At 57.8% G+C, this 25,549-nt stretch overlaps 1 protein-coding gene across 7 annotated transcripts in view; it reads right to left on the reverse strand.

Moving 5' to 3' along the window:
• PUM1 (pumilio RNA binding family member 1) overlaps positions 1-25,549 on the reverse strand; it is a 92,184-nt gene that overhangs the window by 9,813 nt on the left and 56,822 nt on the right. For 4 of the 7 annotated variants that reach the window (XM_032132128.1, XM_032132132.1, XM_032132131.1 and 1 more), the window contains exons 13-18: positions 25,217-25,513; positions 19,417-19,653; positions 12,592-12,859; positions 11,720-11,849; positions 10,672-10,806; positions 9,222-9,359 (exon numbers count right to left, since the gene is read on the reverse strand). In XM_032132128.1, the coding sequence (XP_031988019.1) occupies positions 9,222-9,359; positions 10,672-10,806; positions 11,720-11,849; positions 12,592-12,859; positions 19,417-19,653; positions 25,217-25,513 (1,205 nt within the window). The remainder of the gene's footprint in view (positions 1-9,221; positions 9,360-10,671; positions 10,807-11,719; positions 11,850-12,591; positions 12,860-19,416; positions 19,654-25,216; positions 25,514-25,549) is intronic. The other 3 variants (XM_032132130.1, XM_032132134.1, XM_032132129.1) reach the window with 1 other exon arrangement.

A 25,549-nucleotide genomic window follows, 5' to 3' on the forward strand; every position in this document is an offset into this window, starting at 1 on the left:
AGGGAACGCCAGCTCCAGGCAGCACCAGCTGCAACTGGGAACACCCACTGGGATCCCAGGCACATCCCACCCCTACCTGGGGAAGCCTCAGCTTCCCCATCTATGAAGAACAAGTGGCAAAACCTCTTGATTCATAAAAAAACCCCTGGAACAACCAAGAACTGCTGGAAGCTTGGTTATTTTCCCCAAATAATTCCAGCACGTCGTTTGCCAGCACGAATTTTGAGCTCTTTAAGAAATGCTACGAGCCAGAAAAGTTAAAAACGCCCAGGAAAGGATTTTCCTCAACTGTTTGGATTTGTTTAAAAGCCTTAAGAATGCTTAGGAGAAGTGACAACAAAGAATCTTTCTCATTTCTAATGGATTAGCAGATCTCTGGGTGAGAACATGACACGTGTTATTACTGCAGCTCCCTTTTCTGTCTGAAGCACAAAGTCCCGTTTGGTTGCTTTGATTTAACAACAGCAGCAAATCCGAGCACTGAAGTTTAAATCAACAGTCACACATTTTTAATAACTGGTGAGTAAACCCTGCAGGGAAACAGGGCTTGGAGTGCAATTAACAGCAGGGCAATCGTCGGCAGGTGAGAAGTTTAATCTGCCGTGTGAAGGCGCAGACGGAACTGGGATGACTGGGCAAGGAAATGTCAGTGCCGAGCTCCCAGAGATGTTTCTGCCTTCCCAAAGGCAGAAAATCCAAGCCTAAACTCTAACCAGGAGCAGCTTTCCAGCCAGAATCCTGCTTGTTTTGAGCCAGCCAAGCAAATCCCCACTTTCCCAGGATTCCAGCTCCTGGCTCCTGCTGTAGCAGCCCCTGGCTGTCCTCACATCCCTGTAGCAAATCCTCAAAACCGCCCAAGTGCCCCTGCAAAGCCAATTCAACGAGGTTGGGAACACCCAGAGCAGCACTTCTGTACTGGGAGCTGAGGCAGGCAGAGTAAAGCCAGACACAACTGATACCCAGGACACCAACTCAGGAGAGGACACCAATAAAAAAGCAAAAAACCAGGAGAATCAAGGACAATTGCCCTTTTCTAGATGAAACTCCTGGTCTTCCCCTGCTCTGAGGCCCTTGGGAATCAGCACTCAGCATTCCTCTGAGCCACCTGCACAGACAGGGATCACAATGGAACTTTGCTCTCCTGTGCATCCCCCACTTTCCTCTCTGCTGCCCTCAAAGAGAAGCAAATCTAAAATGCACAAAGTTCATGAACTCTTCGGGTATCAGGGTCACCTGTCCCTAAAAGGGGATCAGCTCTGGGCTCAGAACCTGCTGGGATTTTACACAAGTCAGGCGATAATTAGGGAATTCATGAAGTTTAGACATGACTGAGGTGCCCCAGCAGCACAAAACTCTGCTCGCCACCTTCTCTGGGAAGAGGGATTAGGGACAGCCCTGTTTTCCCTCATCAAAAATACTCAATATTCCAGGGGAGCAGCCTCATGCAAGGAGGCTTTACTCTGACAAATCTGCCCTCCAAACCCATCCTGCTCTGCCCCCCAAACCCATCCTGCTCTGCCCCCCAAACCCATCCTGCTCTGCTCCCCAAACCCCTCCTGCTCTGCTCCCCAAACCCATCCTGCTCTGCCCCCCAAACCCATCCTGCTCTGCTCCCCAAACCCATCCTGCTCTGCTCCCCAAACCCCTCCTGCTCTGCTCCCCAAACCCATCCTGCTCTGCCCTCCAAACCCATCCTGCTCTGCCCCCCAAACCCATCCTGCTCTGCTCCCCAAACCCATCCTGCTCTGCCCCCCAAACCCGCCCTGCTCTGCCCCCCAAACCCATCCTGCTCTGCTCCCCAAACCCATCCTGCTCTGCCCTTCAAACCCATCCTGCTCTGCTCCCCAAACCCATCCTGCTCTGCTTCCCAAACCCATCCTGCTCTGCTTCCCAAACCCATCCTGCTCTGCTCCCCAAACCCCTCCTGCTCTGCCCCCCAAACCCCTCCTGCTCTGCTCCCCAAACCCATCCTGCTCTGCTCCCCAAACCCATCCTGCTCTGCCCCCAAAACCCATCCTGCTCTGCTCCCCAAACCCATCCTGCTCTGCCCTCCAAACCCATCCTGCTCTGCTCCCCAAACCCATCCTGCTCTGCTCCCCAAACCCATCCTGCTCTGCCCTCCAAACCCATCCTGCTCTGCCCCCCAAACCCATCCTGCTCTGCTCCCCAAACCCATCCTGCTCTGCCCCCCAAACCCGCCCTGCTCTGCTCCCCAAACCCATCCTGCTCTGCTCCCCAAACCCATCCTGCTCTGCCCCCCAAACCCACCCTGCTCTGCTCCCCAAACCCATCCTGCTCTGCTCCCCAAACCCATCCTGCTCTGCCCCCCAAACCCATCCTGCTCTGCTCTCCAAACCCCTCCTGCTCTGCCCTCCAAACCCATCCTGCTCTGCTCCCCAAACCCATCCTGCTCTGCTCCCCAAACCCGCCCTGCTCTGCTCCCCAAACCCGTCCTGCTCTGCTCCCCAAACCCATCCTGCTCTGCCCCCCAAACCCCTCCTGCTCTGCTCTCCAAACCCGCCCTGCTCTGCCCTCCAAACCCATCCTGCTCTGCCCTCCAAACCCATCCTGCTCTGCCCTTCAAACCCATCCTGCTCTGCCCCCCAAACCCATCCTGCTCTGCTCCCCAAACCCATCCTGCTCTGCTCCCCAAACCCGCCCTGCTCTGCTCCCCAAACCCATCCTGCTCTGCCCCCCAAACCCATCCTGCTCTGCTCCCCAAACCCATCCTGCTCTGCCCTCCAAACCCATCCTGCTCTGCTTCCCAAACCCATCCTGCTCTGCTCCCCAAACCCATCCTGCTCTGCTCCCCAAACCCATCCTGCTCTGCCCTTCAAACCCATCCTGCTCTGCTCCCCAAACCCATCCTGCTCTGCCCTCCAAACCCATCCTGCTCTGCTCCCCAAACCCATCCTGCTCTGCCCTCCAAACCCCTCCTGCTCTGCTTCCCAAACCCATCCTGCTCTGCTCCCCAAACCCATCCTGCTCTGCCCCCAAACCCGCCCTGCTCTGCTCCCCAAACCCATCCTGCTCTGCCCTTCAAACCCATCCTGCTCTGCTCCCCAAACCCATCCTGCTCTGCTCCCCAAACCCACCCTGCTCTGCCCTCCAAACCCATCCTGCTCTGCTCCCCAAACCCATCCTGCTCTGCTCCCCAAACCCCTCCTGCTCTGCTCCCCAAACCCCTCCTGCTCTGCCCTCCAAACCCCTCCTGCTCTGCCCCCCAAACCCATCCTGCTCTGCCCCCCAAACCCATCCTGCTCTGCTCCCCAAACCCATCCTGCTCTGCTCCCCAAACCCCTCCTGCTCTGCCCCCCAAACCCATCCTGCTCTGCTCCCCAAACCCGCCCTGCTCTGCTCCCCAAACCCATCCTGCTCTGCTCCCCAAACCCATCCTGCTCTGCCCTTCAAACCCATCCTGCTCTGCTCCCCAAACCCATCCTGCTCTGCCCCCCAAACCCGCCCTGCTCTGCCCCCCAAACCCATCCTGCTCTGCTCCCCAAACCCATCCTGCTCTGCCCTTCAAACCCATCCTGCTCTGCTCCCCAAACCCATCCTGCTCTGCTCCCCAAACCCGCCCTGCTCTGCCCTTCAAACCCATCCTGCTCTGCTCCCCAAACCCATCCTGCTCTGCTTCCCAAACCCATCCTGCTCTGCTTCCCAAACCCATCCTGCTCTGCTCCCCAAACCCATCCTGCTCTGCTCCCCAAACCCCTCCTGCTCTGCCCCCCAAACCCATCCTGCTCTGCTCCCCAAACCCATCCTGCTCTGCTCCCCAAACCCATCCTGCTCTGCCCCCAAACCCGCCCTGCTCTGCTCCCCAAACCCATCCTGCTCTGCTCCCCAAACCCATCCTGCTCTGCTCCCCAAACCCATCCTGCTCTGCCCCCCAAACCCATCCTGCTCTGCTCCCAAACCCATCCTGCTCTGCCCTCCAAACCCATCCTGCTCTGCTCCCCAAACCCCTCCTGCTCTGCTCCCCAAACCCATCCTGCTCTGCCCCCAAACCCATCCTGCTCTGCTCCCCAAACCCATCCTGCTCTGCTTCCCAAACCCATCCTGCTCTGCCCCCCAAACCCATCCTGCTCTGCTCCCCAAACCCATCCTGCTCTGCCCCCCAAACCCGCCCTGCTCTGCTCCCCAAACCCATCCTGCTCTGCTCCCCAAACCCATCCTGCTCTGCTCCCCAAACCCGTCCTGCTCTGCTCCCCAAACCCATCCTGCTCTGCTCCCCAAACCCATCCTGCTCTGCTCCCCAAACCCATCCTGCTCTGCCCCCCAAACCCGTCCTGCTCTGCTCCCCAAACCCATCCTGCTCTGCTCTCCAAACCCCTCCTGCTCTGCCCTCCAAACCCATCCTGCTCTGCTCCCCAAACCCATCCTGCTCTGCTCCCCAAACCCGTCCTGCTCTGCTCCCCAAACCCCTCCTGCTCTGCTCCCCAAACCCATCCTGCTCTGCCCCCCAAACCCCTCCTGCTCTGCTCCCCAAACCCATCCTGCTCTGCCCTCCAAACCCATCCTGCTCTGCTCCCCAAACCCATCCTGCTCTGCTCCCCAAACCCCTCCTGCTCTGCTCCCCAAACCCATCCTGCTCTGCCCTCCAAACCACTCCTGCTCTGCCCCCCAAACCCATCCTGCTCTGCCCCCCAAACCCCTCCTGCTCTGCTCTCCAAACCCGCCCTGCTCTGCCCTCCAAACCCATCCTGCTCTGCCCTCCAAACCCATCCTGCTCTGCCCTTCAAACCCATCCTGCTCTGCTCCCCAAACCCATCCTGCTCTGCCCCCCAAACCCATCCTGCTCTGCTCCCCAAACCCATCCTGCTCTGCCCCCCAAACCCGCCCTGCTCTGCTCCCCAAACCCCTCCTGCTCTGCTCCCCAAACCCCTCCTGCTCTGCTCCCCAAACCCATCCTGCTCTGCCCCCCAAACCCCTCCTGCTCTGCTCCCCAAACCCATCCTGCTCTGCCCCCCAAACCCCTCCTGCTCTGCTCCCCAAACCCATCCTGCTCTGCCCTCCAAACCCATCCTGCTCTGCTCCCCAAACCCATCCTGCTCTGCTCCCCAAACCCATCCTGCTCTGCTTCCCAAACCCATCCTGCTCTGCCCCCCAAACCCATCCTGCTCTGCTCCCCAAACCCATCCTGCTCTGCCCCCAAACCCATCCTGCTCTGCTTCCCAAACCCATCCTGCTCTGCTCCCCAAACCCATCCTGCTCTGCCCTTCAAACCCATCCTGCTCTGCTCCCCAAACCCATCCTGCTCTGCTCCCCAAACCCATCCTGCTCTGCCCTTCAAACCCATCCTGCTCTGCTCCCCAAACCCATCCTGCTCTGCTCCCCAAACCCATCCTGCTCTGCCCTCCAAATCCATCCTGCTCTGCTCCCCAAACCCATCCTGCTCTGCTCCCCAAACCCATCCTGCTCTGCCCTTCAAACCCATCCTGCTCTGCTCCCCAAACCCATCCTGCTCTGCCCCCCAAACCCATCCTGCTCTGCCCTTCAAACCCATCCTGCTCTGCTCCCCAAACCCATCCTGCTCTGCTCCCCAAACCCATCCTGCTCTGCCCTCCAAACCCATCCTGCTCTGCTCCCAAACCCATCCTGCTCTGCTCCCCAAACCCATCCTGCTCTGCCCTTCAAACCCATCCTGCTCTGCTCCCCAAACCCATCCTGCTCTGCCCCCCAAACCCATCCTGCTCTGCTCCCCAAACCCATCCTGCTCTGCTCCCCAAACCCATCCTGCTCTGCCCCCAAAACCCATCCTGCTCTGCTCCCCAAACCCATCCTGCTCTGCCCTCCAAACCCATCCTGCTCTGCTCCCCAAACCCCTCCTGCTCTGCTTCCCAAACCCATCCTGCTCTGCCCTTCAAACCCATCCTGCTCTGCTCCCCAAACCCATCCTGCTCTGCTCCCCAAACCCATCCTGCTCTGCTCCCCAAACCCATCCTGCTCTGCTCCCCAAACCCATCCTGCTCTGCCCCCCAAACCCATCCTGCTCTGCTCCCCAAACCCATCCTGCTCTGCTCCCCAAACCCACCCTGCTCTGCCCCCCAAACCCATCCTGCTCTGCTCCCCAAACCCATCCTGCTCTGCCCTCCAAACCCATCCTGCTCTGCTTCCCAAACCCATCCTGCTCTGCTCCCCAAACCCATCCTGCTCTGCTCCCCAAACCCATCCTGCTCTGCCCTTCAAACCCATCCTGCTCTGCTCCCCAAACCCATCCTGCTCTGCCCTCCAAACCCATCCTGCTCTGCCCCCCAAACCCATCCTGCTCTGCCCCCCAAACCCATCCTGCTCTGCTCCCCAAACCCATCCTGCTCTGCCCTCCAAACCCCTCCTGCTCTGCTTCCCAAACCCATCCTGCTCTGCTCCCCAAACCCATCCTGCTCTGCCCCCCAAACCCCTCCTGCTCTGCTCCCCAAACCCATCCTGCTCTGCCCCCAAACCCGCCCTGCTCTGCTCCCCAAACCCATCCTGCTCTGCCCTTCAAACCCATCCTGCTCTGCTCCCCAAACCCATCCTGCTCTGCTCCCCAAACCCACCCTGCTCTGCCCTCCAAACCCATCCTGCTCTGCTCCCCAAACCCATCCTGCTCTGCTCCCCAAACCCCTCCTGCTCTGCTCCCCAAACCCCTCCTGCTCTGCCCTCCAAACCCCTCCTGCTCTGCCCCCCAAACCCATCCTGCTCTGCCCCCCAAACCCATCCTGCTCTGCCCCCAAACCCGCCCTGCTCTGCTCCCCAAACCCATCCTGCTCTGCCCCCCAAACCCGCCCTGCTCTGCCCCCCAAACCCATCCTGCTCTGCTCCCCAAACCCGCCCTGCTCTGCCCTTCAAACCCATCCTGCTCTGCTCCCCAAACCCATCCTGCTCTGCTTCCCAAACCCATCCTGCTCTGCTTCCCAAACCCATCCTGCTCTGCTCCCCAAACCCATCCTGCTCTGCTCCCCAAACCCCTCCTGCTCTGCCCCCCAAACCCATCCTGCTCTGCTCCCCAAACCCATCCTGCTCTGCTCCCCAAACCCATCCTGCTCTGCCCCCAAACCCATCCTGCTCTGCTCCCCAAACCCATCCTGCTCTGCTCCCCAAACCCATCCTGCTCTGCTCCCCAAACCCATCCTGCTCTGCCCCCCAAACCCATCCTGCTCTGCTCCCCAAACCCATCCTGCTCTGCCCTCCAAACCCATCCTGCTCTGCCCCCCAAACCCATCCTGCTCTGCTCCCCAAACCCATCCTGCTCTGCCCCCCAAACCCGCCCTGCTCTGCTCCCCAAACCCATCCTGCTCTGCCCTCCAAACCCCTCCTGCTCTGCTCCCCAAACCCATCCTGCTCTGCTCCCCAAACCCATCCTGCTCTGCTCCCCAAACCCATCCTGCTCTGCCCCCAAACCCGTCCTGCTCTGCTCCCCAAACCCGTCCTGCTCTGCTCCCCAAACCCATCCTGCTCTGCCCCCCAAACCCATCCTGCTCTGCTCTCCAAACCCCTCCTGCTCTGCCCTCCAAACCCATCCTGCTCTGCCCTCCAAACCCATCCTGCTCTGCCCTTCAAACCCATCCTGCTCTGCTCCCCAAACCCATCCTGCTCTGCTCCCCAAACCCGTCCTGCTCTGCTCCCCAAACCCCTCCTGCTCTGCTCCCCAAACCCATCCTGCTCTGCCCCCCAAACCCCTCCTGCTCTGCTCCCCAAACCCATCCTGCTCTGCCCTCCAAACCCATCCTGCTCTGCTCCCCAAACCCATCCTGCTCTGCTCCCCAAACCCCTCCTGCTCTGCTCCCCAAACCCATCCTGCTCTGCCCTCCAAACCACTCCTGCTCTGCCCCCCAAACCCATCCTGCTCTGCTCCCCAAACCCCTCCTGCTCTGCTCTCCAAACCCGCCCTGCTCTGCCCTCCAAACCCATCCTGCTCTGCCCTCCAAACCCATCCTGCTCTGCCCTTCAAACCCATCCTGCTCTGCTCCCCAAACCCATCCTGCTCTGCTCCCCAAACCCATCCTGCTCTGCTCCCCAAACCCATCCTGCTCTGCCCCCCAAACCCATCCTGCTCTGCTCCCCAAACCCATCCTGCTCTGCCCCCCAAACCCGCCCTGCTCTGCTCCCCAAACCCCTCCTGCTCTGCTCCCCAAACCCCTCCTGCTCTGCTCCCCAAACCCATCCTGCTCTGCCCCCCAAACCCCTCCTGCTCTGCTCCCCAAACCCATCCTGCTCTGCTCCCCAAACCCCTCCTGCTCTGCTCCCCAAACCCATCCTGCTCTGCCCTCCAAACCCATCCTGCTCTGCCCCCAAACCCATCCTGCTCTGCTTCCCAAACCCATCCTGCTCTGCTCCCCAAACCCATCCTGCTCTGCCCTTCAAACCCATCCTGCTCTGCTCCCCAAACCCACCCTGCTCTGCCCTCCAAACCCATCCTGCTCTGCTCCCCAAACCCATCCTGCTCTGCCCTTCAAACCCATCCTGCTCTGCTCCCCAAACCCATCCTGCTCTGCTCCCCAAACCCATCCTGCTCTGCCCTTCAAACCCATCCTGCTCTGCTCCCCAAACCCATCCTGCTCTGCTCCCCAAACCCATCCTGCTCTGCCCTCCAAATCCATCCTGCTCTGCTCCCCAAACCCATCCTGCTCTGCCCTTCAAACCCATCCTGCTCTGCTCCCCAAACCCATCCTGCTCTGCCCCCCAAACCCATCCTGCTCTGCCCTTCAAACCCATCCTGCTCTGCTCCCCAAACCCATCCTGCTCTGCTCCCCAAACCCATCCTGCTCTGCCCTCCAAACCCATCCTGCTCTGCTCCCCAAACCCATCCTGCTCTGCTCCCCAAACCCATCCTGCTCTGCTCCCCAAACCCATCCTGCTCTGCCCCCCAAACCCATCCTGCTCTGCCCTTCAAACCCATCCTGCTCTGCTCCCCAAACCCATCCTGCTCTGCCCTCCAAACCCATCCTGCTCTGCCCTCCAAACCCACCCTGCTCTGCCCTCCAAACCCATCCTGCTCTGCCCCCCAAACCCATCCTGCTCTGCCCTCCAAACCCATCCTGCTCTGCTCCCCAAAGCCGCCCTGCTCTGCTCTCACAGACCTGCCCAGAAATGGTAACAGGGATGTGACCAAGGCCTCCCTCATGCGGCTGCATCAACCTCGCAAGCCATGGTCGCTAAAAGTGACAACTCCCAAGAGTTGAAGCCGCAGCCACTCCGAGGCTGCTCCAAGCAGGGCCAGGAGCTGGGCAGGGCCTCACCTGTCCCTTGAAGGCGTCGATGATGAACTGCAGGGACTGAGGCTGCACACACTCGATGCACTTCTGCACCACGTGGTTCCCGTTCTGGTCCTTGACGCACTTGAGCACGTGCCCGTCCAGCTCCCGAACCATCTCGTTCTACGGGAGGAGAGAGCACAAACAGAAAGCACCACCAGCATCCCCAGTCAGGAGGGCACAGCTGGCACTGCTGGCCTGGGCAGGAATGGCACAGGAATGCTCCAGTGGCCACGAGATGAAGCTTTGCTGGGCTACAGCAACCAGCAGGGAAAATCCTGCTCTGCCATCCCATTAGAACCTGGCCTGCTGGGAGGGTCCCTGGAACGGGAGCTTGGAGCTCCATTCCAACCCAACCCATCCTGGGATTGCAGGAAGATGAAGCCCTTCTTGACGAGCATCCTCTTCCATGTATCCAAATTAAAGAAATCCCAACTGATCCACAGCGTTCCTGTGCATCCCCCATTTTCCTCTCTGCTTCTCTCAAAGAGAAACAAATCTAAAATGCCCAAAGTTCATGAAGTCCTTGTGTATCAGGGTCACCTGTCCCCAGAACAGGGTCAGCTCTGGGTTCAGAACTTGCTGGGATTTTACAGAGATGATAATTAAGGAATTAATGAAGTTCAGACATGACTAAGGTACCCCACGTGCAGGCTGGAAGCTGCACTCATGAACAGAAATGACACTTGGGGGCATTTTAATGCTCTGACAAAATCTGGGTGAGTTCAGTTTTGTAGCTGAATCAAACCCAGGAATTTCGGGAGAGCTGAGTACTCAAAAATGCCATTCTGGAGGAGACAGCAAATCCTTGGAGCAGCAGTGCTGGAGCCTGGCACTGCCCCACTGACACACTTGGCTCAGGCTCAGCCTAGAGGGAAGGACACTCCTAAAGCCTCTTTCAGATTTTTAATTTCATAACCTACACTGAGATTCCTGTTACAACCGTTCCCAACCCTTCCCGAGCCAGCCCTCCCAGCGTCTTTTTCCTCTCAATTCATTGTTCCTGAAACCCTTGAGGAAGAACTTTATAAATGAGCTCTGAGTGGGGCTATCAGCCACATCTCTCCAAAGCCAGAACGAGGAGCTCCTCATCCATCTCCCTGCAGGAGCGCAGGATGCTGACCCACATAGCAATAACTCGGTGAATATTAAAGACAAAACTCTTCCTTCAAGGGATTTAAGAATCTCTTTTGATTCACCCTCATTCTCAGTTTTCCCTGTTTCCAGGCAATTAACAGAGAAGCAGCCCCACGGCCAGGGAAGGGAACAGGGAGGTGACAACGACACCCAAGGACGGTGGCACGGACTCCTCACGCACAAGAAACACCACAAACATGCCAGGAACCAAACCAAGGGAACACCAGGCACGAGAGGGACAGGAGGGGACAGCTCAGGAATGTCAAACATCAAGAAGAAAGTTAAAATTGAAACTTACAATTACCTGCTGGTCTGGGGGGATGAACTCCAGGGCCTTCTGGATCACCCTGCAGCCGTACATCTGCAGGGCCAGGGACAGCACGTGGCCACGGATGCGCTCTGCCAGCGCCAGCTTCTGCTCCAGGCTGCCAAACTGCCACAGGAAACACGGTCACTGCCAGGACAAACGCCTCCCCTGGCCACTGGCACTGCCCTCCCAGCCTGGAGACAGGAGCTGCCCACTGAGGAGGGTCAACCCCACGGGAAGGGGCGAGTGACCGGGCACAGCCGGACGTGTTCTGTGTCTGCCTGGCACACCCCAAAGGGGCTGGAGCCACCAGGTGAACCCTGCCAGGTGAACCCTGCCAGGTGAACCCTGCCAGGCCACTAAGGCTGGACAGGTCACAGCCCCGAGGCTGCCAGAGCTCCAGGAGCACTGGGACAACGCGGCCAGGCACAGGGTGGGATTGTTGGGGTGTCTGTGCAGGGCCAGGAGCTGGACTTGAGCCTTGGGGGTCCCTTCCAGCTCAGGAGATTCTGTGATTCTGATTCTCAGTTACTGGGCAGAAGCACCAGGAACAGCTGGTGGAGAAGGACCAGACCAGTGTCGAGAGGGAGGGACGGGGGTGGGACACACCACTGAGCCAGCAGCTGCTGCTACTGCAGAAGCTTCTCCCATGTTCCTCAATCCAGGAGCACCAACAGCTCACCCTGGGCAAGTTCTGCTGGATCTGCACCTCAGAGAGTCCCAGAGTGGGCTGGGCTGGAAGGGACCTTAAGGCTCAGCTCATTCCAAGCCCTCTCCCCTTTCCACTGGACATTGACATCTCCTGGATACGTTGCTGTTTATCCCCACACTTTTGCATCTCAAGGTGTTACTTTCCAGATGAATCTGAGTCCCACCCTCAGTCACCCCAGCAGGAAAGATCCCACAGCCTGTGGGGAGGAGCTGGTGCCAGTGCTGACAGCTCTCCGTGGTTTTAGCCTCAAGGCAGGGTTTTCCAGGCCCATCCAGCACCTCGGGACAGCAGGAACCCCAGAAGAGCTGCGGGGGAAGGCAGCCTTACCTCAAAGAACTTCTGGATGACGTAATTCCCGAACACATCCACCATGAGCTGATAGGCCGCCTGCAGGATCTCGTTGAACACCAGCTGCCGCTCTGCCGGGGTGGCACGCTCCAGCTTCAGCTGAATAAACCTGGAGAACAAGGCCTGGTGTGATGCCACGGGCACATCTGCTCATTCAAACCCTCTCCAAAGCCCCACCCGCGTGTTCCAGAAACCACCGTGAAAGATCCCATTAGGCATGAAGCACTTCCATTAACCTGAGCGTCCTATTACAAGCCAAATACCCAAATTAAAGACCTCTTAGTGACCCACAACCTGCAAAGCTCTTGCAAACAGTTTATCCAGTCATCTGAAAGCTCGGGGTGGGCACAGCCATGAGGTCCACGGCCACATGTTGGAATCCTCATTCCAAGCAAAGCACATCTCAATGGAATAATGCAGCAAATCTCGTGTCCAGCTGGCTTTTAAAATGAATCAAGCTGTGCCAGTGGGATGAGTGAGCAAACCACAGAGCAGGGAAGCTCCTTTTAGAGGAAGAGTTCCTGCTACCAGCACTTGTCCCCAGCCTAGGAAGGGCAGGAGTGTGACCTGTGTGCTTGGCTTTCCCCACTTATTCTTTGCTCTGCCTCGGCTTTGGGAGGCGACAAATTTGAGCTTTTTTACTGTTTCCACTGCCTTTGCCTCCATCCTCAGCTTCCTCCCACCTCTCCTGCTGCCCTGGCAAGGACTGAGTTCACAGAAGCCTTCTGGGGGTGGCGGGCAGGATGAAGACAACACTGAACAACTGCGGAAACCAACCCCGAAGCTCAGCCCGACGGCGAAACACAAGGGCCGCTCCCTGGAGGAGCGGCCGGGGCCGGCCCCGCGCCCACCTGGATCCGTGCTGGTCCTGCGAGAACTCCATGATGTGGCCGGCGATCTCGCGCAGCTGCAGGTTGGGGTAGCGGTTGTTGCGGAAGTCCTCGAGCAGGCGGCTGCGGCCCGAGGGCATCACGTCGGACATGCCGTAGCGGAGCCGGGACGAGGGGAACAGCGTGCTGCTGGGGCTGAACAGGCTCGAGGCGCTGCTCGCGCTGCGGTACTTGGCCTCGGCCCCCGGCGCCGCCGAGATGTAGCGGCCGCTGCCGTTCGTCAGCCCCCCTGGAGGGAACAGGAACGGGATGGGATCGATGGGAGATGGGAACAGGAACGGGATGGGATCGATGGGAGATGGGAACAGGCAGGGATGGGATTGATGGGAGATGGGAACAGGAACGGGATGGGATTGATGGGAGATGGGAACAGTAACGGGGATGGGATTGATGGGAGATGGGAACAGGAACAGGGACGGGATTGATGGGAGATGGGAACAGGCAGGGGTGGGATTGATGGGATATGGGAACAGGAACAGGGATGGGATTGATGGGAGATGGGAACAGGAACAGGGATGGGATTGATGGGATATGGGAACAGGAACAGGGATGGGATTGATGGGAGATGGGAACAGGAACGGGGATGGGATTGATGGGAGATGGGAACAGGAACGGGGATGGGATTGATGGGAGATGGGAACAGGAACAGGGATGGGATTGATGGGACACAGGAACAGGCAGGGATGGGATTGATGGGAGATGGGAACAGGAACAGGGATGGGATTGATGGGAGATGGGAACAGGAACAGGGATGGGATTGATGGGACACAGGAACAGGCAGGGATGGGATTGATGGGAGATGGGAACAGGCAGGGATGGGATTGATGGGAGATGGGAACAGGCAGGGATGGGATTGATGGGAGATGGGAACAGGAACAGGGATGGGATTGATGGGAGATGGGAACAGGAACAGGGATGGGATTGATGGGATATGGGAACAGGAACAGGGATGGGATTGATGGGAGATGGGAACAGGAACAGGGATGGGATTGATGGGACACAGGAACAGGCAGGGATGGGATTGATGGGAGATGGGAACAGGAACAGGGATGGGATTGATGGGAGATGGGAACAGGAACAGGGATGGGATTGATGGGACACAGGAACAGGCAGGGATGGGATTGATGGGAGATGGGAACAGGCAGGGATGGGATTGATGGGATATGGGAACAGGCAGGGATGGGATTGATGGGAGATGGGAACAGGAACAGGGATGGGATTGATGGGATATGGGAACAGGCAGGGATGGGATTGATGGGACACAGGAACAGGCAGGGATGGGATTGATGGGAGATGGGAACAGGCAGGGATGGAATTGATGGGAGATGGGAACAGGAACAGGGATGGGATTGATGGGACACGGGAACAGGCAGGGATGGGATTGATGGGAGATGGGAACAGGAACAGGGATGGGATTGATGGGACACAGGAACAGGCAGGGATGGGATTGATGGGATATGGGAACAGGAACAGGGATGGGATTGATGGGAGATGGGAACAGGAACAGGGATGGGATTGATGGGAGATGGGAACAGGAACAGGGATGGGATTGATGGGAGATGGGAACAGGCAGGGATGGGATTGATGGGATATGGGAACAGGAACAGGGATGGGATTGATGGGACACAGGAACAGGCAGGGATGGGATTGATGGGAGATGGGAACAGGAACAGGGATGGGATTGATGGGAGATGGGAACAGGCAGGGATGGGATTGATGGGAGATGGGAACAGGAACAGGGATGGGATTGATGGGAGATGGGAACAGGAACAGGGATGGGATTGATGGGATATGGGAACAGGCAGGGATGGGATTGATGGGATATGGGAACAGGCAGGGATGGGATTGATGGGAGATGGGAACAGGCAGGGATGGGATTGATGGGAGATGGGAACAGGCAGGGATGGGATTGATGGGACACGGGAACAGGCAGGGATGGGATTGATGGGATATGGGAACAGGCAGGGATGGGATTGATGGGACACAGGGATGGGACTCTGGATCCCCGAGCTGTGCTCCACAACAGGGGGGTCTGGCATTCAGCTGGGCAGGATTCCTAGGTGGGATTTCTAGGAAGAATTTCTAGGTGGGATTTCCCCACTGAAAGGGTGCTCAGGCATTGGGAGTGCCCAGGGAGGTCAGGAGTGCCCATCCCTGGAGGTGTGCCAGGAATCCCTGGATGTGGCACTCCGGGCTGGCTGATCAGGCACCGCTTGGCCTCGCTGACCCTGAAGGGCTTTTCCAGCCTCAGGGATCCCATCCCGTCACTCCTGACTAAGCTGAGCGAGCTGCCCTCCAAGGAATTTGGATGGGGACGTGTCCAAGCAGCCGCGGCGCTGCTGGAGCAGGGTGGGAACGGCTGAACTCCAGCAGAGGGCTCTGGGGACCCCTCCTGCGTCAGGACATTCCGTGATTCTGACTCTCTCAGTGATGTCAGATCTGTGGCTGCGATTCTCTGACACACACAACAACTTCTGCTCCTCCCTCTGCGTCCCGAACCAGACCAGTGGCAATCCCAACCCTCCCAAATTTGAGCTTTTTTGCTGTTTCCACTGCCTTTGCCTCCATCTTTCCCACCTCTCCTGCTGCCCTGGCAAGCACTGAGCTGAAAGAAGCCTTCTGGGGGTGGGGGACAGATAAAACCTGAAATCACTGCTAAATTCGGGTGAATACCAATGAATTAAAACCAACAAAGTTTTTAAAACCCTGTGCTTTCACAAATGGCTGAAACATCTGCACCCACATTAAAAAGATGCTGTTTCCCAAAACACTCCCCAAAAATATTCCCAAAACCAGGAATACGGAGACAGGTGATGGTTCACCACACAGGGAGCAGAGGGAAGACTTCACAGGAACAAACCTAAACCTTCCAATGCTGCTTCCCTGCCTGCCCTTCTCCAGGATTTGGCTCAGCTCTGTGGCAGAGGATTTGGTTCCTGCCTTTGCTGCAGGGCTCGGGATCCCTCTGCTGGTCACAGAGCGCAGGAAGAGCCCGCACGGATTCTCCCGGCTGGAACAAAGGCCTCAGCTACAGAGGCCAAGGTGAGGCAGGGGGGAATCACAGGGAAATGAAGCTGCAGGAATCTGTGCTACGGAGAGGAGAGCTCCAAGGAAACCTTGGCAGGGCTGGCTGCAGAGAACCAGCTCCTGGCAGCTGGGCTGGAATGAAAATATTCCATGAAAACAGAGCCATCGACACCTGGAGGGAGCTCCCGGGCAGGAAACGCTGCTGGAGAATTCTGTATCTGGTAACAGCCTAATTAATTATTCATTATGACCTCTGTGGCTCACTCCCAGCCCAGGATATTCTGTGATTCTACACCTCTGAGCTGGGCAAATTTCTCTGGAGCTGGTGCCAAAACTCCCCCTTCCCAAGAAACAGGAGGAATCCTTTTCTCCCTTTTTTCCCAAGGGAAAGGAGAGCTGAGAACTCCTTGTGCTGCCTCACAATGAGATCCATCACCTCCTGCACCCTCCTGACTCCAGACTGAGCAACAACTCCCAAAAGCCCCCATCTATTGCTGGATATTCCTGCTATTCCTGTCTCCTGGGAGCACCGCGATTGCCACAGCACAGTAAAGCACCTTGCAGGTGAAGGAAGGGACAAGCTGATGCTTCCCACACATCCGAAACTCTCAGAATCCCAACGTTTTGTTTCAATGCCTGGAGCAAAGTAAAGAGTTGGGACTGAAGTGGAAAACAGCTCCTGGTGGGAAAGGGGAGGGTCTGGCTGTTCTCTCTTAGCTCAGAGCACCATCAGCACAGAAAATCTGTCAGAGCTTTGCTGAGAAAACCCCCACCACTTGGAGATCCAAAATAAACCAGCAATGACTCCACTCTTCCCCCACCTCTCTCTCTCCTCATGGAAATGCTGCCTGCACGTCTCCCCACGATGCTCAACATCATCCTGGGAACACAGAGATCCTATGGGGGACAAACTTCCTAAATCCCAGTTCTGACCCTGACCTGTGGCCCTGGGGTGCCTGCAGCTCCTCTGTGCCACGCTGTGGTTGGCAATATGCACTGCTCAGACCCCTGACTTCCCTCAGTAATTTACACATCTCTAATTCTGACCAACCCCGGGCGCAGAGAGCCCCCGCCAGCACCCAGAGGTGTGGATTGACTCACAGCTGCTCATTCCTTACACCTTGGAGTATCAGGCTCGGTTTTAGCTCAGCCTTGGTCCTCCAGGGGCTCTTTCCACAGGGGCTGGGTGTGGTTGTTTCAGGCACTCAGCACTGCCCAGACACTTCACAAGGTCACTTTACAGCACCAGCAAAATCCCAGCTTGATAAATCCCCCTCATTTTTCAGCGCTCGGAGCTCCCAGGGAGCCAGAGCCGGATCTCTGCAGAGCCCAGCGAGCCAAGCAGGGATTGCCTCCCGCCCCAGGGACGTGGCAAAGGCAAACCCACACCTCAGCCTGCTTTAGGCATGGCTTTGCTGATGGCAGCTCGGGTTTAAAGCCAGCTTTGGTCACTGGGGAGCCCTGGAAGCAGAGCTGCTGGCAGTGACTCTCTCAGGCTGTGCCCCCTCAGGAGGAGCCCAGGGCGGACGTTCCAAACCCCAGGAATTTCCGTTCGTGTTCCCATCTATCCCTTCATTTTCAGATATTCAGGAACAGCTCTGGGCCTCAGTATCACAAACTGCTCCTGGGATCACTCCTGAGGGAAAAGGAGTCAGTCTTGAGCTTCTTACAAGGAGAAATGTCTGTGCTGTCTGCCATGGAATGGTTTGGGTGGGAAGCGACCTCAAAGCTCATCCCATCCCATCCCACGGCAGGAACACCTCCCACTGTGCCAGGCTGCTCCAGCCCCAATGTCCAGCCTGGCCTTGGGCACTGCCAGGGATCCAGGGGCAGCCCCAGCTGCTCTGGCAATTCCATGCCAGCCCCTGCCCACCCTGCCAGGGAACAATTCCTTCCCAGCACCTCATAAAAATCTACTCTCCTTCAGCTTAAACCCATCCTCTCTTGTCCTGTCCCTCCACCCCTTGTCCCTCTGCAGCTCTCCTGGAGCCCCCTTAGGCCCTGGAAGGTGCCCTAGGATCTCCCTGGAGCCTTCAGAGCCATTAAAATTTATCTCATAACCAAAGGAAACCAGAGCTCCCCCTCCCACTGCCCTCCACTACCGGTGAGAGAAACTTAACAAAAATAAAATGACCTTTCATGGATTTCAAGGTCAAAGCCACACAAATCAGAGCTGTCCCAGGTGAGATCTGACCTACAGCATCACCCAGCATGGGCCAGCCATGGAGGGGACCTGGCTACAAGGACAGGAATATTCTGGGAAGTTGGGAAGCCCCACACTGATCCTCTGGAGCACAACCCATTTCTGGGGCTGCTGACTCCAACTTCTTTCCAGAGCTCGTTCCCAAACAGATCCTCCTTCCTCGGGGCCACAGGAACTCTTAAGAGTCTTTGATTCCAAAGAATTTTTAAGATTCTTCTCTTTGCTGCAGGGGCAACCAAGTTTTTCCTGCTGCCAGCTTTGGGCTCTGCCTCCTCCCCAGCACGAATTCACTGTGGCCATTTACCTGCCAGCCAAGGACTGCACAGCTGCATAGAGCAAGCTCAAATCCTTCCCGTTCTATGAAAGCTCTGAGCAAGGCGCGACACTAAATCCAAAGCCGACCTCCTGAGCTCAGATTGATGGCTATTCCAGCTAACCTAGAGCCAGCAGGGAATTTATCCCACATGCACGGAATAAACGTGATAAATACCGTGTCTGCTGAGGGGGGAGAACTGCTCTGAGGAGCAGAAGTTTTGTTAAACCCAGCAGATTCATGACACGACCCAAACCAAGTGAATTTTGGGGAGGAAATATTAAATTACCTGCTGCAGGTGCAACAAATAATCTCTTTGCTTTGTTTATGAGGGAATGAACATTTCAGGAGGCTCAGGTGAGCACTGCTTTATTATTTAATATTTGCTTTATTTATTTTCAAGATTTACTTGATTGTGGGCCAGGCAGAAGCTCTTTGAGAAGATTCAGCTGCACAAAGTCATGGATCTTCCCAAAATTATTTCTCCTGTGCTTTTGATAAGGCCACAGTGATGGGAAATTTTCCAGGGCAAACTCACCAAATCCCCAGCTCAAAGCTGAGCACTGCTCCAGAGAATATTGGTCAAAAGGAGGAATTGTATTCCAAGCTCATTATTCTTAATTTAACGGGTATTTTAAAACATCCCCTTTAAAACCAGTTAAATTGAAGATCTGCCCTCCTTATCTGTTTTATTCCACAAACCATTGCTGCTGTTACCAAGATCTGTACAAGAAAACCCTGGGTTTTAAACACTTGGGAATATTATCCCTAACTCTGAGCTGAGGAACTGGGAGGAAAGACAGAAACCTCCCGTTCCCAACACACACCGTGAGGGCTGATGTTGGTGATATTGGAGATTTCTCTCCACCTAAATGATTCTGTGATCCCACACAACTCCTGCCTCAGCGCTGCAGGGGGACTGCAGGGAAATCAGGGAATGGTTTGGGATGGAAAAGACCTCAAAGCTCATCCAGGGACACCTCCCACTGTGCCAGGCTGCTCCAGCCCCAATGTCCAGCCTGGCCTTGGGCACTGCCAGGGATCCAGGGGCAGCCCCAGCTGCTCTGGCAATTCCATGCCAGCCCCTGCCCACCCTGCCAGGGAACAATTCCTGCCCAAGATCCCATCCAGCCCTGCCCTCTGGCACTGGGAAGCCATTCCCTGTGTGCTGGCACATCCACCTCAGTGTGATCCCACACAGCTCTGTGCTGCAGGAGCAGCGAGAGCAGAGCAGGGCCCTTACCCAGGTTCAGGCTGGAGGAGGATCCGTGCGAGGACAAGGAAGGAGGAGGAGTCTGCGAGTGGCCGGGCCCCTGGCTGGGCAGGGGCATCCCCACGGGCCCGGGGGACGAGGAGAAGCCGAGGCCGTTGTAGAAGCTGTGCCCGATGGGGGTCAGGCTGCTCGAGGTCCTCTTGTACAGGTCGCTGCTGCCCGTCAGCGAGTCCCGGCGCGAGCCGCTGCCCGTGGTGGAGTTTGCCACTGGAAAAACAGGAAAACTGGGAGATGCCAACCAGCCCAGAGCACTGGAGAGCCACAGCTGCAGTGCAGCAGGCCGGTGTGGGATGAAGTGATGGAATCAGGCATTAAAGCCACCTTGGGAATGATCAATCAGCTTAAAAAATTATCTGGGATCTTGGCTTCGACTTCAGAGCGTTGGAGGTTTTATTGTGACAGAGCACATGGAGAAAGAGCTCCTAAAACCCACAGGTAGGAAGGTCAAAGGATAAAAATTGCCCTAAAGGAAGGGACCACGTTGGTTCGGGACACCCAGAGCACTCTGGGGACACCCTGAGCACTTTGGGGGACCCCCTGAGCACTCTGGGGACACCCTGAGCACCTGGGGGACCCCCTGAGCACCTGAGGGACACCCTGAGCACTCTGGGGACACCCTGAGCACTCTGGGGACACCCTGAGCACCTGGGGGACCCCCTGAGCACTCTGGGGACACCCTGAGCACCTGGGGACACCCTGAGCACTTTGGGGACACCCTGAGCACCTGAGGGACACCCTGAGCACTTTGGGGACACCCTGAGCACTCTGGGGACACCCTGAGCACCTGGGGGACCCCCTGAGCACTCTGGGGACACCCTGAGCACCTGGGGACACCCTGAGCACTTTGGGGACACCCTGAGCACCTGGGGACACCCTGAGCACTCTGGGGGACACCCTGAGCACTTTGGGGACACCCTGAGCACTCTGGGGACACCCTGAGCCCTTTGGGGACACCCTGAGCACCTGGGGACACCCTGAGCACCTGGGGGACCCCCTGAGCACTCTGGGGACACCCTGAGCACCTGGGGACACCCTGAGCACCTGAGGGACACCCTGAGCACTCTGGGGACACCCTGAGCACTCTGGGGGACACCCTGAGCACTTTGGGGACACCCTGAGCACTTTGGGGACACCCTGAGCACTCTGGGGGACACCCTGAGCACCTGAGGGACACCCTGAGCACTTTGGGGACACCCTGAGCACTCTGGGGACACCCTGAGCACTCTGGGGGACACCCTGAGCACTTTGGGGACACCCTGAGCACACTGGGGGACACCCTGAGCACTCTGGGGGACACCCTGAGCACTTTGGGGACACCCTGAGCACCTGGGGACACCCTGAGCACTCTGGGGACACCCTGAGCACTTTGGGGACACCCTGAGCACCTGGGGACACCCTGAGCACCTGGGGACACCCTGAGCACTCTGGGGGACACCCTGAGCACTTTGGGGACACCCTGAGCACTCTGGGGACACCCTGAGCACTTTGGGGACACCCTGAGCACTCTGGGGACACCCTGAGCACTTTGGGGACACCCTGAGCACTCTGGGGACACCCTGAGCACCTGAGGGACACCCTGAGCACTCTGGGGGACACCCTGAGCACCTGGGGACACCCTGAGCACTTTGGGGACACCCTGAGCACTCTGGGGGACACCCTGAGCACCTGGGGACACCCTGAGCACTTTGGGGACACCCTGAGCACCTGGGGACACCCTGAGCACTTTGGGGACACCCTGAGCACCTGGGGACACCCTGAGCACTCTGGGGACACCCTGAGCACCTGGGGACACCCTGAGCACCTGGGGGACACCCTGAGCACTTTGGGGACACCCTGAGCACTCTGGGGACACCCTGAGCACTCTGGGGACACCCTGAGCACCTGAGGGACACCCTGAGCACTCTGGGGACACCCTGAACACTCTGGGGACACCCTGAGCACCTGGGGACACCCTGAGCACCTGAGGGACACCCTGAGCACTCTGGGGACACCCTGAACACTCTGGGGACACCCTGAGCACTTTGGGGACACCCTGAGCACTCTGGGGGACACCCTGAGCACTTTGGGGACACCCTGAGCACCTGGGGGACACCCTGAGCACTCTGAGGGACCCCCTGAGCACTTTGGGGACCCCCTGAGCACTTTGGGGACACCCTGAGCACCTGGGGGACACCCTGAGCACTCTGGGGACACCCTGAGCACTTTGGGGACACCCTGAGCACTCTGGGGGACACCCTGAGCACCTGAGGGACCCCCTGAGCACTCTGGGGGACACCCTGAGCACTCTGGGGGACACCCTGAGCACTTTGGGGACACCCTGAGCACCTGAGGGACACCCTGAGCACTTTGGGGACACCCTGAGCACCTGGGGACACCCTGAGCACCTGGGGGACACCCTGAGCACTTTGGGGACACCCTGAGCACCTGGGGACACCCTGAGCACTTTGGGGACCCCCTGAGCACTCTGGGGACACCCTGAGCACTTTGGGGACCCCCTGAACACTTTGGGGACACCCTGAGCACCTGAGGGACACCCTGAGCACTCTGGGGGACACCCTGAGCACTTTGGGGACACCCTGAGCACCTGAGGGACCCCCTGAGCACTCTGGGGGACACCCTGAGCACCTGGGGGACACCCTGAGCACCTGAGGGACACCCTGAGCACTTTGGGGACACCCTGAGCACTCTGGGGACACCCTGAGCACCTGGGGACACCCTGAGCACTCTGGGGGACCCCCTGAGCACTTTGGGGACACCCTGAGCACCTGAGGGACACCCTGAGCACTTTGGGGACACCCTGAGCACCTGAGGGACACCCTGAGCACTCTGAGGGACCCCCTGAGCACTTTGGGGACACCCTGAGCACCTGGGGACACCCTGAGCACTTTGGGGACACCCTGAGCACTTTGGGGACCCCCTGAGCACTCTGGGGACCCCCTGAGCACCTGAGGGACACCCTGAGCACTCTGGGGGACACCCTGAGCACCTGAGGGACACCCTGAGCACTCTGAGGGACACCCTGAGCACTCTGGGGGACACCCTGAGCACTTTGGGGACACCCTGAGCACCTGAGGGACACCCTGAGCACTCTGGGGGACACCCTGAGCACCTGGGGGACACCCTGAGCACCTGAGGGACACCCTGAGCACTTTGGGGACACCCTGAGCACTCTGGGGACACCCTGAGCACTTTGGGGACACCCTGAGCACTCTGGGGACACCCTGAGCACCTGAGGGACCCCCTGAGCACTTTGGGGACACCCTGAGCCCTTTGGGGACACCCTGAGCACCTGGGGACACCCTGAGCACTTTGGGGACACCCTGAGCACTCTGAGGGACACCCTGAGCACTCTGGGGACACCCTGAGCCCTTTGGGGACACCCTGAGCACCTGAGGGACCCCCTGAGCACTTTGGGGACACCCTGAGCACTTTGGGGACACCCTGAGCACTCTGGGGGACACCCTGAACACTTTGGGGACACCCTGAACACTCTGGGGACACCCTGAGCCCTTTGGGGACACCCTGAGCACTCTGGGGACACCCTGAGCACTTTGGGGACACCCTGAGCACTCTGGGGACACCCTGAGCACTTTGGGGACACCCTGAGCACCTGAGGGACCCCCTGAGCACTTTGGGGACACCCTGAGCACTTTGGGGACACCCTGAGCACTTTGCTCTGGCCCTTCAGGAGAAGGTTCGAGCTCCCCAGAGCTCCTCTCCCCCAGGCTCCTGGGGAGAACCGCAGACTTTAACTCCTGCTCCTGTTCGTTGCCGGCATCGGAGCCAAAGCAAAGCAGCAGGAGATTTTCTCTGTGTTTGCTCAGCAGTGTGTTCAGCCTGGTGCACATTCACCCGAAATCCTTGTGCTCACCTTTCCTCAGATGAGAAAACAGCTCCTGTTTGCCTCCAGCTTTATGGGGCTGGAAATCAGAATTCAATTTCACTCACAGCCCCCATGGTTTTTATGAGCTGTCTCGATGGGCAAATACAAACTCTTTAAATGCACGGTCAACTTGAGGGAGAAGAAATCAATCTTGCATTAAACTCTTGTTTAATAAACAGTGGAATTGTGAACTGCACTGAAGGAATCATTTCCCATGAGTGCACACGGGCTGCAGGAACAGCAGGATCCGAGCTCTGTTCGCTGACTGAGGGAGCGCAACTCTGTGCATCTTGGCACTGAGCACAGCACTCATGGAATTCAATTAGTTAAAGAAACTGAGGCCAGAGAAGCAAATGCTGGGTTTACCTGCAACCAAGAGGGTTCAAATCCTCCAGCTGGGCTGAAGAGAAATATTTAGAATAACTTTTTATTCCAAACTGTTATTCTGTGAGGTGACAGCACCTCCCTGAGCCCATTCTGATGGAGCCAGGCTGGAACCTGCCTCTCACGCTGATGAAAGCAGCAAAGTTCAGGAATTAATTACTGCCCTGAGACTGCGCAGTAATTAAAACAATTGTTTCACTTTGAAGAACCACAAACCTAAGGAGAAAAAAAAACCTAAAAAACCACAGACATCTCTGGGTGGGTTTGATTGTGAAAGAACCTTGGTCTCCAGCTGCCCAGCAACATCAAACCACCCTGGGAGGGAGGTGCCTCACAAGCACAGCGATTCTTTTGGTGTGTGATGGGAACAACTCCCAGAATAAAGCAGGGAAACCACCTCAGATCAGCCTTTCCAAAGTCATGAAGAGCTCCTCAGGCTTTACTCCGAGGTGAGAGGGGTGGACACACTTGGAGCCAACTCCTGGCAGCCCAGTATTCCACATGCAGGGGAAAAATCCTCACCAAGGGCTGACTGACGGCGTGTGTAACAAACCAAGTTCATTACTCTGGGACTGCTAATTATCACCTCCTAAAAGCATTTTTGCCAAGAACTGCTGCAGATTTTAAAAGCCTGAAGCAGTCCCTAAAGGAGAATTTCCAGTGAGGCTGGGATGGATGAGGAGGGGACAGCCAGCCCTGCTGCTGTCCCCCTGCCAGTCAGTCCAGCTCACTGCTCATCAACTGGGGACACCCTGGGCTCTTTGGGGACACCCTGAACACTCTGGGGACACCCTGAACACTCTGGGGACATCCTGGGCTCTTTGGGGACACCCTGGGCTCTTTGGGGACACCCTGAACACTCTGGGGACACCCTGGGCTCTTTGGGGACACCCTGGGCTCTTTGGGGACACCCTGAGCACGTGGGGACACCCTGAACACTCTGGGGACACCCTGAACACTCTGGGGACACCCTGGGCTCTTTGGGGACACCCTGAACACTCTGGGGACACCCTGAACACTCTGGGGACACCCTGGGCTCTTTGGGGACACCCTGAACACTCTGGGGACACCCTGGGCTCTTTGGGGACACCCTGAACACTCTGGGGACACCCTGGGCTCTTTGGGGACATCCTGAGCACGTGGGGACACCCTGAGGACCTGCTGCTGTCCCCCTGCCAGTCAGTCCAGCTCACTGCTCATCGACTGCACAGCCACTTGGCTCCAAAAATCCTTCCTTTCCCACATGCCTGTACCCTTTTCCTCACACCAATCCTGCCCTTTCAACGACAGGCTGCCTACAGCAAGGGGCAAGATGATACCAAAGATCTTTTCCCACCCTCATTCCCAATGCTGAGGCAGGATTTGTGTAGGATCACGGAACCCTTCAGGTGGAAAAAGATCTTTAACATCATCGCCCATCTGCTCCGAGCACAAACCCCAGCAGATCCTTAACCCTGGGCCTCTCCTCGCCCTCCTTTTCCCGGGAAGAGCCGCAGTCCTCACCCGCTGTGCCGAAGCCGCCCAGCGCCGAGCCCAGCGTGGCTCCCAGGGAGCTGCTGCTGCCGAAGCCCAGCGAGGTGTTGGCGGGCTGGGCCGAGCCCTGCGAGAACAGCGAGCTGCTCTGCGAGTTGCTGCTCAGGGAGTTGTTGCCGTAGAAGGAGCTGGAGGCCAGGTTGCTGGTGGGCTGCTGCTGGGGCTGGGGCTGCGGCTGCTGCGTGCCCAGGGGTCGGAAGGGGCCGTTGGTGGTCCCTGCCAGCCCTCCTGCCGCTCCGTTGGCCGACGCCGCGGCCGCCGCCACCGCTGCGGGACACGAAAATTGGGGAAACGTTGGAAAAA

The sequence above is a fragment of the Corvus moneduloides genome, chromosome 23 (assembly GCF_009650955.1).
Source record: "Corvus moneduloides isolate bCorMon1 chromosome 23, bCorMon1.pri, whole genome shotgun sequence".
NCBI lineage: Eukaryota > Metazoa > Chordata > Aves > Passeriformes > Corvidae > Corvus > Corvus moneduloides.